Raw genomic sequence first — 27303 nt, 5'->3', positions numbered from 1 at the left:
TGGTAAATGCATGTGAATGTGTTCGAAAGCAATGTCACAGTGTAAACGTGTAAATGGAGTGTAAATATTAAGTCCCCGCTTTTATTGTTGGAAGTGTTCATTAGGCCTGAGCGGAAAATACATTCATGGGACTCCACATGTAATTAATTAATACATTTATTTGTCTCAGCACAGAAAAATATTTCAATAGTATATGACATCAGTCGTCGAGCTGGCACAGCATGGCCACACCACGCTTGATCCAGTGTTGACAGGGTCTGCTGGTGGGCAACATCATGGTGATAACAAAGTTGGTGGAGTGGCCTGTGGTAGAGAGGGTGCCCTTCCTCTCACTGGTCTTGTAGAGAGGACAAACGTACAGTATCTTAGGCTGGTCGCTGCTATTCCTTTGACCTGTGTGGGAGAGAAGGGGGCAAAGGAGAACACATCAAAAACAATGACAGGAAAAAGTGCAGAGAATAACAATTAAGAGAAAATGAAACAGCAACTTTACAACATTAGGTTTCACGTAGACACAGACACACAACACAAATGGCATCCATTTCATTTGTCATACATTGGCTGTAGATAAAGAAGTACTTACTGGGTTTTATCCAGATGATGGGCATCATGTCAAACAGGATTTTTGGGTTCTGCTCAGCCAGAACCCCACTGATGAGAGACAAACAATAGTTAAGGTTTATCCAGTCCCCTTGCTTTTCACAGTTATAGTAAAACATGTAAAATATATGTACTGCGATCACCTACCTCTCTGTGTCCCATCGAGCTCCGTCCAGAAACAATCCATGAACATAAACACCGTCGTCAGGTGATGTGTCTGACTCACTGATTGGAAGAACCTGTGAGATCATAAGAACAAATCTTATTCTTGAGGTTCTTTGAGGTGAAGACAGTTTGTTATTAAATGTGTGTCATCTGACCTCATAATCAAACCCAAGCAGGTCAATAGGGACATGGTACTTCCTGGCATAGTTCTGCATGGCTCCAGTTAAGAAGGCCTGGGTGAAGAAGAAGCCTGACAGCCAGAACACCATGGGCTTACTGGTGTCGTACCATTGCTGCAGACACACAAACAAAAAAGTTAAATATAAGTCCTAAGTAAAAACCTGAACGAGTGTTATTCTCTCAATGGAATCAGTCTCACCTGCAAAAATGCCAGTCTTGAGAGAAAATCATTTACATAGCTACCCAAGGGTTTGAGGCTGGGGTAAGACCTCTTGGCCCATTTCTCTGGGACCTTTCCCACCATCAGGCTGCCCGCAACTGCTTCCAACTCGGCATCCATCACCACAAAACCCTTAATGGCCTTCAGCAGGTTTTGTAGACTCACACGGATTGCACTACACAGTCTGATAGAGAGAGAGAGAGAGAGCAGCAGTTAGTCAGATAAGAGTCAGATAACATAAGTGGTGATGTGCTGCACTGTGATGTTTGACCATACGTGTTGTAGCGCTCCATCTCTTGGACGAGCACAGTGTTCATACTCTCTTCATAGAGCACAGGGAACTTCAACAGAGCTGCTTCTGTGTCAAAATTATCTGGAAGCTACAGAAAAAAGCAGGACTTGTAGTTGCAAATATACAGATTATAAACTACAATTACAGTTCATCCTGAAGGTGATACGAATGTCTCTCTGTAGTTTTTGTCAATCTGTTGTTGGTGATAGAGGAAACATCAGGGGTGCACTGAAGTAATTAAGTTAAGAAAGATCTGACTTAACAATGTCTGTGAACAATGAATGTATAAAATGTTTTTATACCAATTCATCAGGTAGATGATGAGATATACAGTGGGATACGTGAGAATGAGCAAAAGTTAAAGTGAGGAGATCAATAAAGTTAGTATGAGTAATAAAAGTCAATACTCCATGTAAATCCTGTCAGTGGCTGCTGAGATGATTCAGTCTGAATCAAAGAAGATGAGCACATGTTGCCACTAGCACAGCCACCAGCGAGGCTAAAATCAAACAAACAAAAAAAACGCCACATGAAGAGGAGATTCTACAAGTCTATACTGTACCTTGGTGAGGATGTCATTCGCTATGTCGTACAGCGCGTTGTCACTTCCAGAGCTACCACCTCCCTTAGAGCCTCCGCCCTGGGTGAGCAGCAGGGAATCAAACAGCAGCTTCGTCTGCTGGAGATCTTTAGAAATGTCCACGTTCTCATGCATCCCAAACACCTCTGGATGCTGGCTGAATGGAAGTTGCTAAAACAAAACAAGGGTATCTCTATTACTGTTGAAATACATGATATGCAAGCCTAAATACAACATAAATAAATTCATTTTTGATGTGTGTTATATGTGTTTTTACCTTGATGAATTCAACGTAGTCCTCATAGCTAGATTTCGGCGGGGAAATGTAGTCGCCGCTGGGTGAGAAGGGGTAGCGATATATCTCAATGACATCTGAGTTGTAGAAATCTGCCAACATGGTTAACAGGAGCCGCCTGTCCCAGTCGTCTGTCACACGACCACCGTAGTTACACTGCCCGGTCAGATACGTTATGGCCTCAAAGGGCACCTCGTCATATTCATTCACAAACAGCTAAAGAGGGAAAGAAAATAAATACATTTTTGACTGTTGTGATCATGGTAGAAACACAGACATCACACTGAATCTTTGAATGAATACCTGTAGCTGCCTGATACTTATCCGGAGGTCAGACTCATTGAAGCCATAGGGAATATTCCAGCCCAGTGGACCAAACTTCTTTCTCTCCTGAACAAGCGCATGGAAGAAGCAGAGTCCATACAGGAGCTTTTCCCAAATCTAGTGTAGAGATTCAAGAGTCAGAGAGTCACCTCCGTGTGATATCAAATGAAGAGATGTGAATTCCTGATGTGTACAAAGAGAGGATGAGCTCACCAGCTCCTTATTGGGACAGTTACTGAAGAAGCTAGGATCAGAAACAGGATCTGTCACGTAAGACTGAAGTAGGTTGAGTCTTAGTCCTGTGGGAGGCTCATTTGTCATTTTCACCCCATTCTGCAGGATGGTCACTGGAAACTGGTCAGAAAAGAAATAATATTTCTTTCTGTACTCAGATGAAGTTTCTGTATTGCTCCTTAAAGTTGTTGCATGTCAGAATGAAATGCTTACCTTGGGTGAAGGGTAACTTGTGAGCCACAGGCGGAAGTCGGCGTGGCATGTTTCTGGACTTAAGTCCTCACAGATTTTCTCTAAGGTGGACATCCAGGAAACAGCCAGGTGACAGTTCTGTAAACATACCCATGTCCCATCTTGCATGGCCGTGGAGATCATTTTAGCAGCGATGGGGCCCTGTCCCTGACCCAGAGAGATTGACTGGAACTTGGTACCACCCATGCTCTTGTCAGTGGCAAACTTCAATAAGCCTATGGAAAGGAATAGTTATTTCTCATGATCGGAAGCAGCATTATGTGGAACGTTGACTGTCAATCATTGGTAAAGCATGACGTACTAGCCATGGGATCAGCTCCTGGAGATAGCACAAACACGAGAGGGATGGTGGAGTTGGAGTCCCGGTAGCTCTTACTCAGGTCAAAGGGAGGGGGCTGTACAAATCTCTTCCCCAGTTTAAGAGTCACAAATTTGGTCACAGCTGGTACCATCTTATCAGGCCGCAGACATCGAACAATGATCATTTGCTGCAGATCATTGAGTTGTTCACACCATGGTTCGGGCAGAGGAACGTCACATGGCTCTTTGCTGTCATAAATAGGCTTGAAGTCTCCTGGACTCTTGATGAAAGCCTCTCTGTGGAATAGATAACACCCAGGGTCACACCATTAGTCAAAAGTAATTCATGATAAGAAGCATTACTAATCAAATATTTGGTTGGTTTAGTGACGTTTTTTTTTTACTTTATTCCTTGTAAACCGGGCAGTTCATTGGCTCGACATATCTCATCCCAGCTCTTGTCCTGTAGCCAGCCGGGGTCAGGGTTAGCAATGGTGTTCTGCAGGCCCACTCCACCAGTCAGCAAGAATGTGAAGTCAGAGTACTCAATCTCTTCTTTTGCTCTGAACACAAATATTGGCAGAAGATACCAAAATGTAAACTTGACATTGTATTTTTTATGTCCACATGAAAACTAGCAAAACAGCTGAAATCAAATCCTGCAAACTTAATTCATTAAAGCAGTACCCCGCCCGCAGTGGTTATAGCACTTACAGGAGTAGATTGGAGCAGAGGAGGAAGGAGAAGAGGAGTTTATCTTTCTCAAACAGAGAGCGGCAGACGTTACAGTACAGGTTATAGGTGAAGTGGTCGATCAAGTATCGAAGCCTCCTATCCAGGAGCTTGGACTTGACACTGATGAACAGAAGACAAAACACAGGAACCGTAAGATGTACGAATACCAAATATAAGTTAATATCAAAAAGTTTACATTGGATGTCAGTGTACAGTTTGTCTTTTGTTCACAGATTTAAAATGTAGCTAAACCTGTTTTGACTTGCTGACTGACAGGGCTAACCACTAGTTAGTCCCATTTAGGTAAAATATACTCACAGTGCAATGAAACATATTGTAGTCTAAGATATATTCACATGCTACTAGTGTTGCCTGCATAATGCATATTTAAAAATCCACAAAGTAACGTTAAATTTAATCTACTATAAAGGAATACTGTCTTTCTGCCATAAATCATAAATATTTTGGCTTGTCTTCAGTGTGGTTCCTAACTGGACTTAGTTTTTCTGAAAATGTTTTAACTTAAAAGATATTGTTTACCACGAGCACCGAAAAATATCTAAATTTGACTGCAATTCTGGCTGAGACAAAAACTGACCCTGATATTCAAATAGAAACAAGACAGCTCGTGTAATAATCCTCTTTGTCCAATGTGTGATTCCTGTGTATTATTCAAGCTTGTGTTGACAATATGTACAGCAGATGGAGAACAATCTCTAAACTGCTGATACAGTCCCAGCAGATTTATCCCAGTGCATCACGCCTTCTGAGACACTGCAGAAGATGTTCATCACTCACCTGCATTTTATAGAATTAATGTAGAGGTTGACAAACCAGCCAAGTGAGTACTGGTACATGGGGTCTATGTTTGTCAGATCAGCAATGCTGAAGAATAGGATGGAGGAGTGATTGGCAATAGGTCTGTAACCCTCTCTGGACTCTGCTATCTTGATCTCTGTCTTCTCTGCAATCTGGGAAAAAAGTAAACAGTAGGAATTTACAAAATATCAGATTTATCGCATTCACAGTTCAGATCTTGTTTTAGTGCACTGCCCGCACCTGCTGCTTCTTTGTTATCTCAATGGACATGATTTTAGCCGAGTCCAGAATCTGAATGGCACTCTCATCCTCCAGGATATTTCCCTCAGAAGACTGCAGCGTTTCAAGGATTTTATCCTCAATTTCCTTAAGCTGCCTCTTATTGGCAGCCGACTGCAGGATTAATGCATTTCTCTCCTCCTCCAGTTCTGGACTGCAGAGCAAATGAAGCAGAAACAATGCTCTACCCAGGCGACAAGTAGTATTTCAGAGGAATACCAAAGTGACTGTTTTATGAGCAGTACCTCTCCTTGGCAACCACAATCCCCAGCAGCTGGTCCTCCAAGCCCTCTGGGGTGATCATGAAATTGAGCAGGGATACCTTGGTGGCCAGTTCTGGTAGGTAGTGAGGATTCCTCAGCTTAGTGGTGATGTAGAAACGGAAATCGCAGGAGTACTCAATCACACTCTCCCCCAGTCTGATGCAATCCACACCGCCTGAGTGAAACAAAAATGCCTGCTTACAATTTTCCCTTTTCTCATATTGCAGATTGATCTTTTTTCAGTCATATCATATTTTCAGCACCTTGTTTGAAGGTTTGTTTAAGCAGCAGTGGCTCCAGTGAAGGGTCTAACTCCTCTGCCACATTTTCCAGCAGGAGAGGTGTTCCAAACTGAATACAGTTCTCCAAAGTTCTCATGTAGTCTGCATCGGTCAGTTTGATCACACTCAGGTTGTTGTCTTTCTCTGAATTTTTCACCCACTTATTGGCCTGGCCTTGAGGGTCAATCATTAAGGGCCTAAAATAAGACAAACATTATAAGATGAATCTAAGGTTGAAGCAAACATGTTCACAATCTTCATAACTAAAAATGGGATGTTGAAAAAAAAAAGTCTCATTAGTGAGTAGATTTAATATTTCACCAAATAACAAAGACATTACAGACTCACCATCTACGTGAATTACTGACAATGACACCATTGTCAATAGAGAAAGAGTCACTGGGAAGGCCTGCAATGTTCCAAGCCCTGATTTTAATGGGATCTCCCAGGGTCTTACTGAGAGAGAAGTCGTCTGATGAAGGAATGTTCTTTGACTAGAGATTTTGAGAAAGTGAAAACAGATATTAGGCAATTAAATGCAAATGATTCAAAGACAGCAGATACAACAAGTATCTGACTCTTACTTGGCAGAAGTTGGTCCATAGCTTGGTGCAGTCCTGTCTGAAGCCAGCAGTAAAGGCCCCGAGGTAGGCAATGACACCAGCAGAGATAAGAACATCACCTGTCAGGTTGTCATATGTGCTCTGCAGGTCGTCTGCTGCCTTAGACCATCTGAGGACAAGCGTGATTGCAGTAAGTGGAATAATGTGATAATTTTAATCAGAGAAAATAACTAACTATATGTTTTTTTCATATCATCACCTGGTCTTTTCTCCACCCAGACCACCAATGAGTTTCTCTGCCCTCTCCAACTTCCTGGCACACAAATCTACTTGGAACTCCAGCTGAGCCTTCTCCTCTGTCTTCTCCTCAAAGGTTTTTTGAAGAGCAGCTAAACGGTCCTCGACCTCTTTCAGCTCAGCTCTTTTCCGGTCCAGCAGTGCCATGGTAGCAGCCAGAGACTCCTGGGCCTCTGCGAGGTTGGCCTTTTTCGGAGCCACGACCTAAAACCACCGAGAGCAGTTGGACAGAAAGAATGTGTAGGCATAAGCATGCATATGTCATCTGGACAGGTCATGAGAAAAACATCAATGCAAATCCACACACACTGCACCTTTGCCACTCTGTCATACACCTCCATTGCTTTAATCCACTTGCACAGGCCCTCTGCTGCAGAGGAGGCCTTTGACACAATGGTGGGGTCGAAGTCAGGATTAGTCATGTACTCACTACGGATTTTTTGCATCACAGGGACCTGCAAATGAGCGAGAGCAAAGTTAGTCATGATAAAATTAGAAACTCTTGATCAAAAAAGTGTTTCATGTCGGTGTCAGTTGTGTAGTTTTCCTGACACTCACAGGAATATTGTCTTTGTCATATTCTCTAAGATCTCGTAAGAAGTTCATATCCCCTAGTAGCTTCTTGCTTGGACCCCAGTAGTCAAAAACCTTGACAATGATAAAAAGAAAAGAAAAGAAGTTTAAAACAAGTTGTAATGTGAAAATGCATGTGCTTTGATGAGCTTTTGTACTATAAATAAAAAAGAATTATTTTCATTATGTACCTTTTTTCCAGACCCAGCTGGGTCAGCTATCTTATCTGGCTTTATGTCCTTCATCACACACACAGCGGACATCACCAACTTCACCCCGGACGGTGGATTTTTCATCGACTTCACGATCGTGACATCAGACGGCTGAAATGAAACGAGCAGTTCAACCTGCTATTTGCACTGCAAAGGTCTAAGTGGTCAAACTGTCTCCAAAGGAGCAGAGTGTCTGAGTGTCTGAGGAGTGTTAACCTTCAAAGTGTCCAAGGCGGAGAGAGCAGCTTCCAGGGCAGGGATAGCCTCAGCCAAGTCACTCTCACACTCATTCTTCAGAGCCTGAGCTTCATTGGCTTTTATAGTTGCTGCCTCCTCATCAATGCGTACAATTTTACTTTTGGCTTCCACCTCCACAGATTCCACTTCAATCACCTGAAAGTCATCACATTATACAACACATAAGTTATTCATATCAACTGCAAATTTATTGTCAGTGTTGGGGCTGATTTAAGGTGTGATTTATTCACCTTCATCATTTTGGTGTTGTCTATCTTTGCTTGCTCCAGCTTGGGCTGTAGATCTACCAGTTCTTGCTTCATCTCACCCACCTACAGAAAGACATTGTAAAAAATTGATTATTTTTTCTTAAATTATTTAATTTAAGAACCCTCAACATTTTTAATGAACAACAACAACAAAAAAGCGACTCAGGTAATCGGTGGTGTACGTATACCTGAGATTCAGCGAAAGCTAGTTTATCCAGGCCGTTGGTGTACCTCTGTTTAGCCTTCATGACAGTGTCTCTTTTCTGACTGAGCAGCTGCCGGAAAGCTGCTATCAGCTCCAGGTAGGATGTGGGTGTCACATAATTATGGCGGCCAAGTTCAGAGAGGAATCTGCAATGAAAGCAACAGTGTCGCACAAATGCACTCTACCTTTGAATAAGTCATATCACCACATGCCTCACCTCATCGAGAGCTGTTTGGCAGAAGTATGGAATGTTTTGCAGATAGGTACGACCTGCTGCCTCTCGTTTTCACTCATCTCTAGTGACTCCAGCAAGGAGTTGGCCACTCGCTCCAGAGCCTCCTCTGGCCATGGCTGTCAGGGCGGAGAGAGGGGAGGGGTAGCGAGGAGAATACAAGTAAATCTCTGGCGGACTGATTGAAACACAGATACATACAGTATACTGTTTTTGGTGTTGTTAATGCCTAATGCTGCACTATATCTTCCTGGAGATGAAACAGAAATCAATCCCTTAATGATGCTGATTTATTACCTGGAACCAGTCAATGGTACAGCAGTTGATGAGTGATGGAAACTGGCGTAGGCGATTTCTAAAGGCATCCCCGATGGGACTGAAGGCCACAATAATATGCAGGTTCTCTCTGCAGCGCGCCACAAAGAACGCAAACAGAGTCAGTGGACTCAGCTCCAAATTCTTATTACCACCCTGGGCAACGGGGCGCACAGACTGGAGAAAGAGAGATGGAGATGACAGTTATAGTCAATATAAATGATTAAAACTGTTACATGAGGTGTAAGTGGCTCTATAAGGGCCTGCAAGAACCCACCTCCATAATCTCTTGCTTCTCATCTATGGCAAAGAGATTGGGCACTTCTCCTGTGTTCAGCACGCTGTCCACATCTTCTAGAAAAGCTTCATCTTTGATCTGCGTGTCAGTTAGCAAGAACACCGTCTTCTGGCCTTTCACCCCTGCATTTTTCAGCAGCATCTATTATGATGAAAAACAGGGAGACAGAGTTCAAATCTTCAGCAAAAATCAAACAAACATGTAATGCAACAGAATGAAAGCAAGCAGAAATATCTCTAAAGCCACTAAGCTAACCTTAAGGTCATCTCTCCATTCAGTCATGCCGTAGCTTTTAGAGATCTCAGGCTGGAACATGGTCATGTGCGCCATGGATGTAGCCAGGCGGGTGATGGATTGGCGTCCACTGCCTCCCACTCCCACAAGCAGAGCGTTGCCTCCTGGCTGCTTCAACACACGGCTTATCCGGGACAAGTGCTCCAGGAGGTAACTACATAATACAGACATTTTGTTATCTCAGTTAAAGACTGGCCTGAGCACAAATAAGCTGAATTAATTTGGTTTTGTTCAGTTGTTAAATTTTAACTTTCTTTCAACAACAACAACAAAAGAATTCATCTAGAGAATCAAAGCTGCTTACCGGAAGATGACAAGGTTCATGCGATTCTTGTGCATCTGGTTGTATTCATCAAGACACAACGTCACCACCTCAGCAAAGCTTTCAATTGAGGGGACCTCGGCGTAAAGGCGCTCATCATCCTCCAGGTCAGGATTCATGTAGTCACCGAACAGAAGATTCCGCATGTCTTCCTCAACCAGCTGAGAAACAAAGTCATTTAATGATTCAAATTAAAGCATATAACTTTTCTATTTATTTCACAACAAGGTGTTTTGTATTAGTAGAGTAGAAATACAGTTGTCGATGTCTCGCATGCCAGTATAAAATTACACAATAATATTATGTATAAAATAATAATGCATACTAATTAATCAAAAACCTTTTTAAGAGCAGAAAAAAGTGAAAACAGGGCAAAGCTGTTTTCTCCTACGTTTACTGGCATAATGTAAAGGACATGACACTCATATAACTTAGTTACAACTTACTTTGCTGCCTTGTTTCAGGTGATCAAACACCTTATCAAAGGTCTCTTTGAAGTGATCTTTGAGGATGCTCTTCATCAGCTGGTAGAGCCATGCTCGATCTGAGTCGTCCACAAGACGGTCATAGTAAACACGGAAGACCTCATGGACAAACAAACGTATCATAGTGTGTTTGTTCTCCAGAGAATCCTTCTTCAGCAGCAGGCAGCCTTGGATAATGCGTGAGAAGTCCCGCAGGTTGAAAGTGTAGTGAGACTTGGCTGGAGTTGGGAGCAAGTTCTTCATTGCTTTCTTATACACCTTTGGGATAAAACAAAAGCATATGATCAGAGAACTAAAGCATTAGAAAGGACATGATTGCTAAGAGCAAAAACATATTCATCCATCACATGTCAACATTTCATGTGATATCATGGTGTGTCTTTTGGGGACTCACTTCCATAGTAGCTGTCACAATTTGGCTGCCAATAGTGAAACATTCGGGTGGAAATTGATTATTTTTGAGGTAGAACGACACCACGCTGGAGAAGATCCGAACCATGGTGTCATCACTGAAAGGATTAATGCTGAAAATGTTGAAGTGCCGCAAGAAGCGAGATGTCACTGCATTCCTCCCACCACCAGGGGGGCCCATAGCTGAGATGAACTGGAGGTCAACAAGAGTGATCTTGGAGGTATCCTTCAGATCATACCTAACAGAGTGTAAAGGTTAGGCTTGTCTGTGAAATTACAGCAAATCTACAATTTTTATGTTATATCTCACTGCTTGTTTTACTATCAAATTGGTCTCTAATAGTGGATGGTCAATACCAGTTTCCGTGGTCTATGTACTGCCGAAGAAGCTCCACTGGAGGCTGTGCTCCAAACTGTTCCAGTGCAGGCATATTCATGTCATCCACGAAGATGATGCACTTCTTTCCCATGGGAGGCCCAAACACTCCTTTCCTTCTCTTATCCAACCTGGACATGATGATATTCTGGAGGACGACATACACACAGAATAAAGGGTAAAAGGTAAGAAAATCAAAGAATCATCCTTCCTCGTTTGTCCAGTTTATCACCTGACATAAAATTTGTGAGTATGAAGTACTCTCTCTGTCTATATATCTTTAAAGAAATCAAAACATTCTTTCATTAATAGTTTCTAAATTCTTACCTGGGTTTGGTTGGCACTAGTGCGGGCTGAAAAATTGATGAAGAAGGGTAAATAAAGGTCTTTGTCCAGACTGTTCATCAGTTTGTCCTTCACATACACTGACTTTCCAGTGCCAGTAGGACCAACAAACAGGAGTGGCCTGAGCAGAGAAATAAAAATAGGTTACATTAAATTAAAAAATAAATACAAAAATGTCAATAACAAGAGAACAACAGTATATGTGGAAAAAGTTGAATTTAGAGTAATATATGATGATAAAATAATTAAATAATGGTTGATATATGTGTTGATCAATGCCCTGACAATACTCACATTCTGTAGTTGATGCACAGGTTCAAGAGGTAGGTGTAACGAACAGTGTCGATGGTAGGAACAATAATCTCTTGCACTTTGGTGTTCTTGTCTCCCAGGTTGACATTCTTGATGAGATCATTCCACTGAATCCAGCGGCCTTTTCCATTAAACTGTATAAGAGAGTTTATGTCATTTATATAGCAGCTTAAAAGCAAACAGTCTTTGCACCAAAGTGCTTCACAAACAAAACCTTAAGGAGATGTTGCAACAAAGGGCTTTGTGAAAACAAACATAAATGTATGTACATACAAGCATGAAATAACAACAAGCAAAAAGTCATCAGACAGAAAATAGAAACAGATCAAACACAATCAAGATCAAACACAGTAAATCAGATTAGAGTCTGATTTACAGATCTGGATTATACAATTATACAATACCTCATAGAAATAGTCATACACGAGGCCTTTTTCATCCATGGGACACTCCCATTTTCCCACAGCAGCGGGGACTGGATATTCTTCTGCTATTCCTGAAACAATCTCCCTAAAGAACTCACTAAACTTCTCTCTGCTGTCTGCATCACAGCTGCCACCCACGGACCACACCAGGGAGAAGGCAAAAGCTGCCTGTGATTGTGAAGAATGACAGGGGAAATTGTGAAAAAATGTGAGTGTGTTATAACATTATAATATTATAATACTATGATTTTTTTATTGATAATTTTGGCTTTATTAAAAACAGTCAGAGAGAGAGAGGGAGGAGGTAAGGGAAGAGACAGTGGACAACATGCAGTAAAGGGCCTTTCATATCAGCACACTGATAAAATATTATTTAAAAATGATAAGTTATTCAGCTTTTTTTACCATGATCCAGGAGCGAATATTTTTATCCCCAGGATCCGTTTTTACAGGTTCAGTGAGCAGCATTTCAAACAGTCGACACAAGGACATCACGGTGTTACTGTTGCTGGTGGGAACAACCTCCTGCAAACAAAACCATAATCAGGCATGATGAAACTTCTATACTTCAAGCAAAAATAAACATAAACTTCTTAATGTTTTTATTTTTATTTTTTATATCTGGCTTGTTTTGGAGCCTGGAGTCACTTACTCTGCAGTGTTTCCGCAACATCCTGAGTGCAGGCGGGAGGAGCCAGTGGAAGAGCTCCAGCAGCAGAGAGTGGTTGTTTGGGCTCTGCAGAACCTCAGGAAGAGAGTCCATCCAGGAGATCACTAAGGGTTCCCAGCCCAACTGAGATGGTTCCATGTAGATCATGCCACATCGACTGACTGTGGCAGGCTGCGGTGAGAAAAAAACAAACATGACCTTTTTATAACATCTAGTTGTCTTACTCAATCTAGTTAATATAGTCTGGTCAGTATTGGGTTTTTAAGGCTGATACTTAAATTGTGACCATGATACAGCACATACTGAGCTATACTTGTTCCAGTTGAAGTATTGGCTTATCATGTCTTTCTACTGGACAAACTGCAATTATGATACCAAGTTAGAATCAAATTTTCCTTCACGGCCCCATCAAGCATGCTGGGAACCATCTAGCAATGCACTACGATCTGCTAAACCTTAAGATGGGATAATCAAATCAAAACTAAAAGATATTAGTCAGAAACTAATGTGTTTTACTCCAATCATCTGACTTACAGAGGCCTGTGATAGATCCATTGCTTCAAAAATTAGACTCATCTGATTGGACATCTGGATGATCTCACCACTCATCAGGCACAACTGTTAGGGAAGAGTAAAGCAATTAAGTTTAATCGCAATGTGTAAGAAAAGAAGTACTGAACAAACATCAGAAATAAGACAGCATTAAATTACGGTTTTAAAAAAAAGAAGACATTATTTACCTTTTTGTTGTCATCCAGCACAGTGTTCATACTCTCAATCCACAGTGTATCTATGGGACCATCAAACACCACCCATTTACGGTCTGGGGTTTCAGCTGATGCAAATTCACGAAACGTGTTGGCTACGATACCATCTGTCCACTAAAAATAAGATAAAACAAAAAGTTAGAACTAAGAGGAAGAGAGGGCGCAGTACTGTGAAAACCAAAGGTTAAGGATACAAGAAGGTTCAGAACACAGGCCTACCTCATGAGAAACTAGATCAAACTGTCCAAAGAGCTGTCCCATGGTGATGGACTTAGGATTCAATGTCCGGTAGATGATCTTCTCCTCTTCACCATACCCTTTCTCATTCATGAGAGTCAGAGTATCAGCTAGCACGTGTAGCACTTTGGTCTTTCCAGCAAAGGGCTCTCCAACCAGCATGAACCTGATGTTAAAGAGGGAATAACGTGTTTCCCTTCAAGCCTGGTCTCAATCATGTGAAATACTGAACTGGAAAAATGGTACTGTAAGCATAATATCAGAATATGGTACTGTTGGAAATTGAAGTACTACATACCCGTGCCTGACTATCATCATCTCATACGTCTGAATCATCTTCTCTAGGAATACATCCGTCGGTTGTGCATTGTGATTTTTACAACACTCAGTAGCAGCCTCCAGAAACAGCTGCCAAAGATATGAATAAACACTGGTTATGGTTTACAAACCAATATTTAAAAAAACATGAATGCTCTCAGATTTTGTACAGTAGAATAAAATAATGACATCAACGTATCTAACCTGATAGTCAGCTTCAGGCAGGGAGATGCCAGGGAACAAATCACTGGTGATCCCATTGAATAGTGGGATATCATGAGAGAGAAACTTGGGCTCATTAACATCCTTAATGGACCTCAGGAGCTGAGTGTTACAAGATGTGTGTAAAAGTGAATTCATTAAAAACAGCAAACCAACAGACAAACAGAAAAAGTTTCAATGCATTCATTCAGTACAAATACCAGTATGTCTTCATTTTCATCAGGGAACTTGAGCTTGAGGTTTCCTGCAGCCACGAGCACAGCTTTGACGGCCCTCATGCCGTAGTCATAATGGAACTGGGACGAGAGCTGCTCAGAACAGAGCCTGTAGGTCATCACAATTTTTACAGACAGTGGTTTGGCATTGAGGAAGCCATATGAGTACAGAGAAATCTCTGCTATCAGTGCGTAGTTTGGGACCATCATGGCCACTGTTCGGAACAACACCTGCAGAGACAGTAAATAAATCTGTTACTGCCACTGTTGGAAAGTTGTACAATTTCTAATAATACATCACATTATATTGAAAGCATTCAAAAGCAGTTCAATCCTGAAATAATCTGAAAAGTTCATTAATATTATAAATAACTATATGGGAGCTAATGTATTCATAAGTGACAATGAAAAACCACAATGTCTGATAAAATATTTCACTGGTGAAAGACCTTGAGATTGTCCGGGAGTTCTGACCGTCCTGCATAGCCAGGATTCATTGTTATGGACACAAAGCAGTTGGGATTGAGTTTGAGCATAGTTCCTTCGAAGTCAAAGTACTCCAACTTCAACTCGACGGCCCTCTGGATGCAGAGTACCTGCTGGGCCACTACGGACAGCACCTCCAGCTCAATACGGTTGAATTCATCAAAGCATGCCCATGCACCAGATGAAGCCAGGCCTTTAAAAAACTGTGAGAGATTGCACCAATATACAGGGTAAAACATGATGTCTTGCATTTATAACTACGGCATTAGAATTCTGCAAATGAATCACAGTTTTTCCCGCTTCCCTTACTTTGCCCATAGCGATGTAATCCAGCCCGTCAGAACAGTTGAAGACCACACATTGTACAGCTAGAGCTTTGGCTAGATCTTTTGTGGTTTCTGTCTTTCCTGTTCCAGCAGGACCCTCAGGTGCACCACCCAAATTCAGGTAGAAGGCCCCAATCTAAAATAAAGATAGGGCTTTGCCAATTAAACATTGAAATACATGGCCACTGAGCAATATTCCAATAAAAAAGGTGGCATGTGTCAGTTAATTTGTCAGATAATCTACCAGGGTTCGATAGCATCTGTCAGTCAGTGGAGTAATGACCAGACGTGGTGAGTTCCCCAAGTACTCATAGGCGTATTTAACATCACAGTTAATGATGCGAACACGGACGTTTTCATTGCTCCAGTAGTAACGCAGCTGGGCTAGCCACTGGAAGTCTGTGTCGTGTGATACACCTGTTGAAAAAGGATATAATTTAGTTAGCTGAGAAACATTCTTTATTCAGATGCCATTATAGGTATTGAAGCAAAGGTCTGATTCACTTATTCACTTTGCATTTTGTGCAGTGAGGTACCTTTTTCAATTAGCTCCATGACCACATCTCTGGCATGGACATCAATTGTGACCAGTGCTCCCAAAGTGATGCGTGTTTGTTTGGGCAGTTTCCCTCTCACCAGCCCCACGATGTCATTCAGCTGATTCTGGAGTTGCTGATAGTAGTCCTTTATACCCTACAGAGAACAAAAGCCCAATTACTATTTTAACTCTTCCCCAGGTGATACCATTTAGGTGCCATGCTAATCTAGAGAAAATGTAGGTCAGTCAGTCAGAAGTGAGATACATCATTGCTTTGTACCTTGACACAATAGAAAGTAATTACTATTACACAATTAAATATTTTCAACCACATCTTTACAAGAAAATCTTCTCATATTCAGGAAAAATCGTGCATCATTTAAATAAAGTAAACTAATTACAATAATGTAAAAAAAAAAAAAAAGCAAATCCCTCAGAAAAAGTAGTGAAAAAACTCACATCTTTTCCTGATCTGATGGCTTCATGAACCTCCGAGGTCCAGAAAATCTGGGAGGAGCAAAGCACCACTTGCCCAGGCCAGTCCTTGACCCACTGGCTTCGTGCAGTCTCAGCATAAGCCTGTCCAATACAACCACACTCAAACACTCAGATGTCATGGACTCATTTTTACATAAATATATATACATTTATATTATTAGGTATGGATAATAGAGCTCTCACCACCCTGGACCGGGCCACTACATCTCTGACACTGCGAAGCATCAGATCCTCCACCTGCACCAACCACTTCTCCACAGCTCCTTTGGCTTCAGACGTAGATATATTCTCGATTAGCTGAACGCGCTCACCTTCACCGCTGTACATGGCCTGGACATGAACAGTATTCAGTTTAATGAAAGTTCATCAACCACAGTGTCGTGTAACAATGACAACAGGTGTCTTGCCTGGATATCCAGATTTGGTAGGAAATCCAGTTTGGAAATGCCTTCAAAGCATTTCTTCAGATGTGGCTGCACGCGCTGTGGGTCCTTGGTCTCTGACAGAATCTCGAGCATTTCATCATTGGACAGAAAGAAAAACCTGGAAAAGGCATCAATAGTATGTATTGAAATCTGTGTCATTAACAACTAAGTGACAAAAGAGAGATAGCAAAATCGTATTGTTTACCGTGGAAAAAAGAGACGTTTCTTCTCCAGATAGGCATTCAGCCCTTTCATGATGATATCCAGGAGGTTGTTGGAATCTTGAAGTTTTTCTAGCAAACCAGGCAGCGCGGTTGCTGGCAGAATCTACAATTAAAGATTCACAAGGTTGACTAAATAATATGTTTTCTTTTTTTTTTAAAGGCCCCATGGCATGAAAAATGTGATTTTGGTTATTTTTTCGTGCTTGGGGAGGTCTCTGGGCCACGTATATTCTGCCCCATGCATCAAATTGGTCATAAACGGAGAGACACACACCGCCCATTTGTAGTAACATTCTCTTTAAGACGAGCAGATAGCACTTCCTCCTTTCTGTGATGTCACACACAAGGTAACTCCGCCCACCGTGACCAGTTGTTTTTTTTCAATTTGTATGAATGCAGCTTAGGTTTCAGTTACTTGCCTGTGATTGGCCCGACCACATGCCACTCTAAAACAGTCAGCCAATCAGAGGAGAGGTTCTCATTCTCTCTTCTGATTGGCCAAATGACCTGTGCCTGTTAGAACTCCAGAAAGAGGCAACAGAAAGGGGCAGTAGAAACGATATTAAGCAGATCACAGGTACTCAAAACCAATGATACATCTTCTTAGGGATATCAGCAGGTAAATAAACCCAGAGAAAAGTGCACAGCATGGGGCCTTTAAAGATTTTTTCTTTTAGTGCTTACTAATAGATATTTGACAAGTACCTTCGAGTTCTTAACGCAGTGAGTCATGACCTCTTTCCAGTTTTTGTCAACAGTTTGGAAAAGTCGTCCCTCCTCGGGAATCTGCTGCATGATGTCCTGCGATGAGAAAATGGGCTCCAAGTAAAGCCACTGGGCCTGAACTTTCAGCCACTCATCTATGGTTTCCTGAATACGAAGCAGGCGCTCCTCCCACACCTGAGGTCAAACAACACACAGTTAAAGCTCTGCAGGGATGGGTACAGAAATACAACCTAGCTGTCTAGTTAGTTATTATCATTAGCTAATTAGCGAACATCTCTAAACTTTTGAAACTGACCTTAATCTCCTTTTCAAATGGTTTAATGAACGGTGAGCCCCTCATGGTCTGAGTCTTCACTATCTGGTCATCTAGCATTGTCTGAATCTCATCTAAGGAAGTCAGGATTGACACTCCTGTCTCCCTGTAAGGTTGGTGGTGGAAAGAAATGCCATCCCAAATATGCACCATGGTTTGCATTGCCTTCTCCAATGAATATTCCTGTAGAGAAATGTAGTGTGAATATACAGTGTTTAATATGTAGATTATCCCCTAATTTTGAATGCTGTATAAACAAAAACAACATTTTCTCACTTTACTAGCAGCAGCTGTGATGGACTCAAACTCTTCCAGGTAAGGAGTCAGGTTTTGTTTGAGCACTTTGCGCAGTGTAGTACCAGAGTCAGGAGTCAGATCGAACCCTGCTATGTTTGACATCTGGTCCCAGTGGCGGGTTCTGATTCCTGCGTTACACAAGATGGAAACTACAGGGATATTGTCCTGTTGACACAAGCACATTCCACATCTGCATCAGTACACACAAGAGTCCACTTACCAAAAGGCCTTGTTAATGAGCCTCTTTGAAATAACAGTACCCATACCTTGAACTCTTTGATCTGCTCCATTACAGTGGAGCACAAAAGTACTGTGGGGTTCTCTTGCTTCTTTGGAGCATCTTTACTTGGTTTCCCAGCAATCTTCTCCATCTCTTGCTCTGCTTTATTTTGTTTATTTTGGAAAAACTTCAGCGTCTTGAAGATCTCCCTGAAGAACTCATCCACTTTTACCTCCATGCTCTCGCCATCTAGGTCTTGGAAGGAACCATCCATCCATCTATACACAAAGTGGATTAAAGATGATGAGGATATTATTTCTCATTAAAATACAACATGCAATAAACTGAAAGCAGACCTGTTCTCAGTGCGCTGCCATTTCAGTACTAGTCCAAACAGCTTCTGGTATGGTTCAATGTTGTCTCTGATGACTTCAACTTCTGGGTAACTTGTTGGGTCCTTTTTGTAGAAGTCCTCTTCTTTGTTAATGAAGTCAATTTTGTCCATAGCCTCCTGAAGAAGTTTCTGAACTGTTCTGACTTCTGTAAAATACTGCCCAAAAGATGTTAAAAAAACAGTTAGATCTGCACTGGTGTTCTGAAAAGGTGTTCCTATCCAAAAATCACAGAGAAAACCAAACAATGCATCTGATCACTTGTACTGACACCATAACACACTGAAAGGCATATTTGAATACAAATACATAGCCTTTAAGCAACTTCAGGTCTAATTTTTAGTAGTTACATGATGACATTTGAGAAAGATGCTATTTTGCTTCCAAAAATGTTTAACTACTCCTTTAAGGTTTTTTTTTAATGACACTGTACCTGCTGCATCATATCCAACTCAGAGCAATGTGGAAACTGCTCTGTTCTGCGTCCCAACTTCTTCAAGTGCACCATCAGTCTTTCTCTATTTGCCAGCAGCTCCTGCTCCCCTTTCTGCTTGGCCGTCAGCATCACCTAGAAAATGAAAAAGTTGCCCAGAATCAGGTCATCCTTGAAAACATCCATGATATGTTGTTAAAGGCAGACACAAGAGTATTACCTCTTCATTGAGTTCGAAGGCACTGAGAATGTTTTTTGGCCAGAGAAAGATGGTTGTGTTAAGCTTCAGATCCTCCGGCTCAACGATGTGCACATCTGACAGGTAGATCACTCTGGTGAGGGATTCCTGTCAGAACACAGTGTACGTGATTAATGTTTGGTATAACTGATAAAAGAAACAAAAACGAAATTAATATATTTTTGTAACACAAAGAACCAATCATTCTGTTATTTACCATTACTTTCTCATTCAGTTCTGCAATACCCGTCGTTTTAGTGAACTTTATGTACTCAACCATCTGAGTCATCTCCTCTGAACTCTCTGGAACTTTCAGAGCTTTCTCTCTCACGGTTTCAAATTCAGAGCAGATCCTTTGAACAGACACAAAAAGTATTGAACATACAATCAAAATGTGAACATTTAAAAAGGGACTGTTTTGTTTAGGAATGTTACAAGAAGCGACTCACTGTCGATTTTGTTGACGATGGATGGTGACCATTTTCTTCAGGAGTATTTCCAAATAGGTTTTGGCTTTGTTGGCCAGTCCTTGTTTCAGCTCTTCACAGTCCAGATGGACCATGGCAAAATAGGCTTTTGCAGGGAGGCTGATAATCTCTTTTGAAAGAGCACGAAACTCCTCCGCTTGCTTTAAAAAGCATCAAAAGTCAGGAAACAGAAAAACTTATGATAAGAGAAGTACAGGTATATGACATGTTGAATATTAATTAAACTGTTAAACAGTTTGTCACCTGAGTGTACTCATCAAAAGTGTGCTCCTCTTTCATGAACGTCTCCATTCGAGTCTGAGCTGTTCCATTGACTAGCCAGTCATACTTGTCGACTGCAAAATAAAGTGAAAATGTCAGCAGTGATGAAAATTACGGTCAGTGGCACAATCATAAGAAATTAGTGTATGATGATATTACCATATCTCTGGAAATGTTTCTCAGGTTCCTCTAGATTCCTCCTCACAGTGGTCTTTAAAGTGGCCTGAGCCCAAGCAAGGATGTGATCAGCCACCTTGGCATCCACAAATAAAGATGTGGTTTGTGCCAGCCATGACTGTACTGTCTGTACTTTCTGTGGAGCAATTTCACAGAGTCAATAGATAAAAATACAATTTAGCATGAAAAATCTGCCATACAAAAGTTATTTTTCCTCAAGTGGTGAATACATGTAACTTTACCTGCAGTGTATTGGTGATGGAACTGAGAATCCTAAAAACAGCAGCTTCCAGATCTTGCAAGGTGGGGTAAATTTCCATCTTTTCATCATCAAATGTCAAGGCCATATGGAAGAGTGGCAAGTGGTGGCCATTGCTTGGATCAAAAAGGCCAACAAACTTTTCCACACTTGTCTGTAGCAGGGATTTCAACTAGCAATTTCCAAAAAGAAAAATGTCAGGGAGTCTATATGTCTCATCAAGGAACATAAGGAATGCTGAGAATGTATTATAAATGCAGCAGACTAGTATTACATAATTACTATATCTAAAAACTGTTTGGGTGTCAATAATGACTGACACAACCATACGTTACCTACACCTAAACTGATTTTTCTCAAGTCTAAAATCTGCATTATCTTACCTGATTGGAGATGAGGGTGGATGCACAGTCAAAAAAGGAGTCCAATTTCTGCTCTTTAACTCCTTTCAAAGTGTCTTTACTAGTCAGCAAGTGGATGACTTTGGGAAACCAGGTATTCATGACACGATCCTCTGTCCGCTTACACTCCACATCCACTTTATTCTGTAGGTTCTTACAATCCACAGGTCCTGACACCCTGATTTAACAGAAGCAGAATAAATTGAGCAAATCTTCACCTGAAATATTTTAATCAAGTGCTTATTTTAAACAGTAACATGTGGCATTCACAATGTTTTTTCCTACCTGCATCCTGAAAGATCAACCAGGATGAGAGAAGAAAATGTCGTGTAGCTAATATCCAAAACAGTTTTCATCACTGGATGCAGAATGTGCAATTTTGCTTGAATCGTCTTGCGCCTTTGCACAAAGCTATCGTGCCAAGACTGGGAGAAATCAAGAATTCTGGAAAAGATTGAAAATGTATTGTTATATAACACTACTGTAGTGTATTAAGCATTTTTGTACTTTACACACTCACTTTGTTTGGGTAACAGTCTGCTCTTCTGACATTTCATCCAGGTCCGGATTCCTTAGTGTAGTGTCCACTAAGGAGAGTGAATATGGTATAATGAGACATGTTTCATGTGTAGTTAGTTTACATGTACTCCACAAACATATGAGGGCTGCAGCTATCGATTATTTTTGTAATCGATTATTCTACATATTATTTTATTGATTAAGCGAGTAATCTAATACAGTGTTTTGCCATATTAAATTGTTATATTAAAAGGATGTGTTTGCAAATGAACATTCAATAATTGCAATGTACTGATATGCTTACTAAATATAATATCTGTGTAATATTTGTGCATTATAAACTGCAATCTTAACCACCTAAATTTGATATCTACAGTATTTTGGTGCCATTAATTAGAGAGAGTGAGACAGAAAGGGAGTGAGAGAGGGTGCCTGTAAGAGGAGTGTATGTTCTTGTGTGTTCAAGGCCAAATCACTTCCACAGAGCTGGTCGCTTTACTACCAAACTGGAGTACCGTAGTTATTGTACAGTCAGTATCAAACAATGGCGACGAGGATGATGACGTTTGAGTTAAATCTGAAAAAGTGTAGTCGTCGAGGAAGATGGACAACCTTCTGTCGAAGTCTGACTGCTACCTAACCACGCTGGGGCTGGGACTGGACAGCGGTGGACAAGATTTGAACTGCGCGCAGACGGGAAAGGCTTGATTCTGGCAGGTGACGCGGAAGCTTCGGTGAGACAAAAAAGACGCGGACTTTGCTTCTACACCGCGCCGGTACTGTGATGTACAAGATGTTTTAGCAACTTTGCCTAGTATGATACCGCGGTTGCGGCACTGAACTACTTCGTACCGCAAGTAAACACTGCAGTGCTTTCGCCCGCCAGTCTTTCTACCAGACAACGCAGAAACCGGGGGAAACGGTGCAGCAGTTTGTAACCAGATTACGCCAGGCTGCTATTTAAACAACGGAGTCACGGATACGGAAGGAAGCTAACCTGACGCTGGCCCGCGCTCTGGAGATAACGGCGCAATGTGAACAGGTGGAGATGCAAATGGCGGTGATGAAGGTGAGCGACTACATCGGTGCGGGAGGGGGAGGAGGACGAGGAGGAGGGGGGGGGGGGGGGGGGGGGGGCTGTGTGCACCAAGAAAGAGGGAAAGTTCCATCGGAAAAAACTAAAACATGTGGACATGGAGATCACTTTGCTAAGGATCCTGCCTGCCCAGCAAGAGGACAAGCATGCAGAAAATGCAATGGAAAAGGCCACTTTGCTAAAAATGTGCAAGTCAAAAGGTAGCTAATAACAGACAGTGAGATGTGTTGAAACAGACTCAGAGCAGAGACTATGCCTTTGTAATGAGAGAGATTACTCAAACACACAAAGAGTGACATTTGGTGGAGTAGATCTGCTCCTGCTAATTGACTGCTAATTGATTGAGTGGATGAAGACACATGGGAAATGCTAAGGTATAAAAGAATCAAATGTGTCTTCCAAGGCAGCTGGTAGGCCTTTGTACCCCTACTCTTCAAAAGTGCCCATACCAGTAGAAAGTTTGTTCAAATGTCAAATAAGCATAGGGAAATGTAATACTGAGGCTGAGACAGTTCACAGTAATACAAGGACATGGAGAGCCATTACTTAGCAGGGAAACTGCTATTAAGCTAGGTGTACTGAGAGTGGGTGCAAATATATCCCGTGACTGACGTCAAAGCAGAAATTCAGAGACAATATCCAAAGCTGTTTCAAGGAGTCGGTAAACTGAACACTAAGCAGATAAGTCTGTCTGCACATTATTGAGAGAGTAGGCTAACACCTGTGGCACAGCCCCTGAGACGTGGACAAAAAAAAATCAACTGCTAGAAATGGACATTATTTAAAGAGTGGAGGGACCCACACCGTGACTACTTTTGCTGTCCACACAGGTACCTTTAAGTACAAAACTCAAAGCATTGAGGGGTGGAGAATATTTCTGAGGACATCATCGTCCATGTCCCAGACCGGAAAACCCATGACCAACGGCTCCATGCAGTTCTGCCGAGGCTGGAGAGGTGCGGGCTGACATTAAATGCAGATAAGTGTCAGTTCAACATGGATAAGTTGATTTTCATGGGCATGTTACTGTCACAGAAGGGCATCAACCACACAACTGAGAGACTGATAGCTGTAGCGGAGGCACGGGAACCTGAAAATGCATCAGAGGTACGCAGCTTCTTGGGTTTAGCTGGCTACAGTAGCCGTTTCATACCCCAGTTTGCCAGCATAGCAGAGCCGCTGCGCAGACTCACTAAAAAAGAAAGACACCATTCGATTTCGGGCCGGCGCAGAAAAGTATTTAAGAAAAAACTAGTTGAGGCTGGCATATTTTGACAAAGATGCTCCCACCAAAGTCATAGCAGATGCTGGACCGGTTGGCATAGGAGCTGTTCTAGTTGGTACCAATATGCTATGTAAGCCAAAGTCTCACAGACTGTGAAGGGAGATATTCGCAGACCAAGCGAGAGATGCTCACACTAGTCTGAGCCTGCGAGAGACTGCACCCATAGAGATATGGAAAAAAGTTTCACTTGGTGACAGATCACAAAGTGTTGGAGGCCATTTACAGTCCCACATCAAAACCATGGGCCCATGTTGAACGGCGGAGTCTGAGGGCGCACTCACACTAGGGCCAGCTGATCCGTGCCGTGCTGAAGCCCGAATGCCCCCCCTCCTCTGTCCCCCGCTGGCCCGCACTCACACTACCTCGAACCCAAGCGTGCTCAAGCACGGTTGCCTCCGACACAAACGTCATCACGTTGATATACCAACACGGCGGATGCGCTCTGACTGCAGAAAGAACGGCGCTTTGACCGGTTGTCATGGTTATCTTGAAGTTTAATCAAAGCGACGTTAACTAGCGATGTTTACGGCGCGACGTAATCGTTAAGTGACTGTTGTTTACATGCGGTTGCAGACACGTGGTGGAGAACGAGCCCGCAGCGCATTCCTGGCCAAGCGTACCGTGCCCAAGCACACCTCTCCCAACCGTGCCGGGCCAGTGAAGTGTACCGTGCTCAGGCACGGAACGCTTGCACTCACACCACCAATAGAATCCGGACTTTAGGGGGAAAACGTGCTTGGGCACGGTACGATTGCCTAGTGTGAGTGCACCCTGAGACTCCAACCACGTGGTTCATACTCCAGGAAAAGACAATATTGCAGTAGTGGGCACAAAACAGCACACATTGCACAATCTGAGGGTTTGGACTAGAAAAGAGAACTCCGGAAGCACGTCACAATCTATCAATCTATTATTGACCATTCCACAACTGGAGAGAGTCTGGCAGAGCTGCTCTTCAAAAGGAAACATGATCATACTGATCTGTACCGAGACTGTTGTTATTCCTTCACCCGAGTTAAATGATGCTGTGTGGAAAACCATGCTGTGGTCCGTAATCGAGGTGCAGATGAGTGAGTTTGGAGCTGACGAGAGGATCGAAAAAAGAGAGACGGAGAACGCGGCCCCGCGATCCCTCCCGCTACGACCCCGCCCCCGCTGAGGAGGAACTAGAGAACTCAGCTGTAGTGGAAAAGCACCTTTACTGAGCCGTACCGTGCCGTGACTGTGTAGTGGAAAAGCGCCATAAGAGGAAAGCTCCCTGACATAACGACACCACAAAGAGACAAGAGACACAGATGCTGAAAGGAAAGGAAAATCAAATATCTACACTGACAACAAGAGCAGAGCAAAACACTCGGATGTGACAGTTGAAGATCTAGGTTCTACCGAAACAAGATGGACAGATTCTCCACTACGTTCAACAAGACACCACATAAGGTAATCAAGAAGGACGGTAACAATGTGGTTGTCAAGTCACCAAATGGAGCTACATACTCCAGAAACACCACGTCCGTCTAAAACTACTACACTGAGGACCTTGCTCCACAAACAACCGACAAAACACAAATGACATGGACTGAGAATGAGGGAAACAAACAGGCTGCAGAGTCCAGTGCAGAGACTCACAGTGAGGAGAGCAGGACTGAGCCTCTCACACCCAAGCAGGAGAGACCCCACAGGCAGATTAAACTGCCACAGAAATGAACTGACTTTATCCTTAAGTGAGGTAACATTAAACAGCAAAAGTCTTCCAGGGTTAAGGGTGGAAAATTGAAATGTTTACTTGCTTGTTCTAAAAATAAGGTGATGGATGTTCAAAAAAAAAAAGTGCCTTTCATGCATGTCAAGAGACTGGTTTGATAGAGAAGAATACATAAGAGAAAAAAAGTGTTCTGTGAGGAATGAATATGTTCTGTGAATAGAAAGTAAGATGGCTGAGATAAATGTGTTGATGACTGTTTATCAACACATTTATGTTTAATATTCATATGTGGGAATGTTTCCAGTTTTGTTGATACAAAGTTAAGGGTTTAATCCCATGTAAAAGGGGGATGTTATGTATTGATGAGGTCATTAGCAGGAGACAATAGTGAGCATGTGTAAGATCAACAGGCGGGGGTGCTACACAGGAGAAGTACAGCAGTTCAATAAAGCTGGTCGCTTAACTACAGAACTGGAGTAGTTATTGGTTTCATGTACAGTCAGTATCAAACATATTGACTGTACATGAGTAATATTCAGATGTGGGGATGTTTCCATAAACTTACACATAATACTGTACATATGTTTAAGTTATGTTATATTGTTTGATACTGACTGTACATGAGACCAATAACTACTAAATATTATAATAGGCCTATACAAACAAATAAATGGCTATACCTGTGTGCTTTACAATCACATCGCGGAAGCCTTGGCTGACTTCTTCACAGAGCTCCTGAAGACGTAGATTTTTCTCAGGGCTGTCTATCAGGTTTGGAGACAACCGCAAAACAACTGAGCTCAGCCATTGCTGTGGAATAGGAGAGAATGGACCGCTCTCCACACACTTCCGCAAGGCCATGTATGTCATCTACAAATGGAGCCAAAATAAAATCAGAGAGGAGTGACATAAATATGTTGTAGTGTCTTAACAAATGTAAAACTAAATAGAAAACTCACTCTTCGCCTCCGCTTTTCACTCATCATCTGGAAAGCAAAAATTGAGACATACCACATTATGTTATCATAAATATATTTTGGATATTAAAAATGTATGAAAATGTATAGAAAGTTAAGTAATTATACCGATGGTGGAAACAGTGGCGGCTCTGGTGAACAGCAGCCCTCTTGTCTCTTTTCTTTGCTCTTGTTAAAGCTTTCCATTGCTCTGGACATCCTGTAATAATTCACAATAGTGTATAATGTTACACTGCAGGAATCCCAGTAGCCAACAACACGTGTGTTTAATTTTGCCTGTGGGGTGATTCTATCATAAAATGTATGAGAGAGGTACAGACAGAAAACATACAATACAGCACGGCGTTTCCCACATTGTAGATTACTTCTTCTGAGCCTCAGAAGTTTCTTGTAATCTGAATAATGCTTCGCCATCTCCTCCTTGACTGCTGCCAGCTGCTCTTCTTGCCGCCGCAGCTCATCCTGTCTGATCTCAATGGGGGGGAGAACTGGAAACCGTGGCATGTTTTTTTGATGAAGTCCTGAGATAAACCAAAAGCCAACAAAATTAAATTGTTGCTAAGATACCGCTAATGTAATTCAACCAAGTTAACGCTAAGCTAA

At 42.1% G+C, this 27303-nt stretch overlaps 1 protein-coding gene across 1 annotated transcript; it reads right to left on the bottom strand.

The window, feature by feature from the left end:
• Window positions 1-199: 199 nt before the first annotated feature.
• dnah12 (dynein, axonemal, heavy chain 12) lies at window positions 200-26886 on the bottom strand (the record flags this gene model as incomplete). The annotated part of the gene is made up of 73 exons (XM_083974629.1): window positions 200-393; window positions 584-651; window positions 748-839; window positions 921-1058; window positions 1145-1349; window positions 1442-1545; window positions 2020-2208; window positions 2315-2548; window positions 2636-2773; window positions 2870-3010; window positions 3104-3357; window positions 3444-3739; window positions 3847-4005; window positions 4157-4297; window positions 4976-5148; window positions 5237-5429; window positions 5521-5713; window positions 5802-6016; window positions 6168-6313; window positions 6404-6551; window positions 6642-6883; window positions 6994-7134; window positions 7238-7327; window positions 7444-7575; window positions 7681-7857; window positions 7953-8033; window positions 8159-8321; window positions 8393-8526; window positions 8705-8899; window positions 9000-9161; window positions 9276-9468; window positions 9619-9797; window positions 10083-10379; window positions 10516-10771; window positions 10890-11056; window positions 11236-11374; window positions 11548-11699; window positions 11970-12158; window positions 12396-12515; window positions 12643-12831; window positions 13195-13278; window positions 13401-13541; window positions 13647-13830; window positions 13963-14072; window positions 14187-14306; window positions 14405-14650; window positions 14869-15108; window positions 15215-15367; window positions 15476-15648; window positions 15768-15924; window positions 16229-16348; window positions 16451-16597; window positions 16675-16810; window positions 16898-17019; window positions 17622-17816; window positions 17938-18138; window positions 18232-18417; window positions 18519-18750; window positions 18829-19022; window positions 19298-19432; window positions 19518-19643; window positions 19753-19888; window positions 19985-20163; window positions 20267-20358; window positions 20444-20597; window positions 20704-20892; window positions 21104-21299; window positions 21407-21565; window positions 22277-22369; window positions 25234-25279; window positions 26404-26593; window positions 26683-26709; window positions 26809-26886. 73 exons carry the CDS (start codon window positions 26884-26886, stop codon window positions 200-202), a joined length of 11760 nt encoding a protein of 3919 aa, XP_083830755.1.
• Window positions 26887-27303: the final 417 nt, after the last annotated feature.

This window comes from Trachurus trachurus (assembly GCF_905171665.1).
Source record: "Trachurus trachurus genome assembly, chromosome: 7".
Classification (NCBI taxonomy): domain Eukaryota; kingdom Metazoa; phylum Chordata; class Actinopteri; order Carangiformes; family Carangidae; genus Trachurus; species Trachurus trachurus.
The sequence above is the reverse complement of the archived record's forward strand: the minus strand, read 5'-3'. Positions and strand labels throughout refer to the sequence as shown.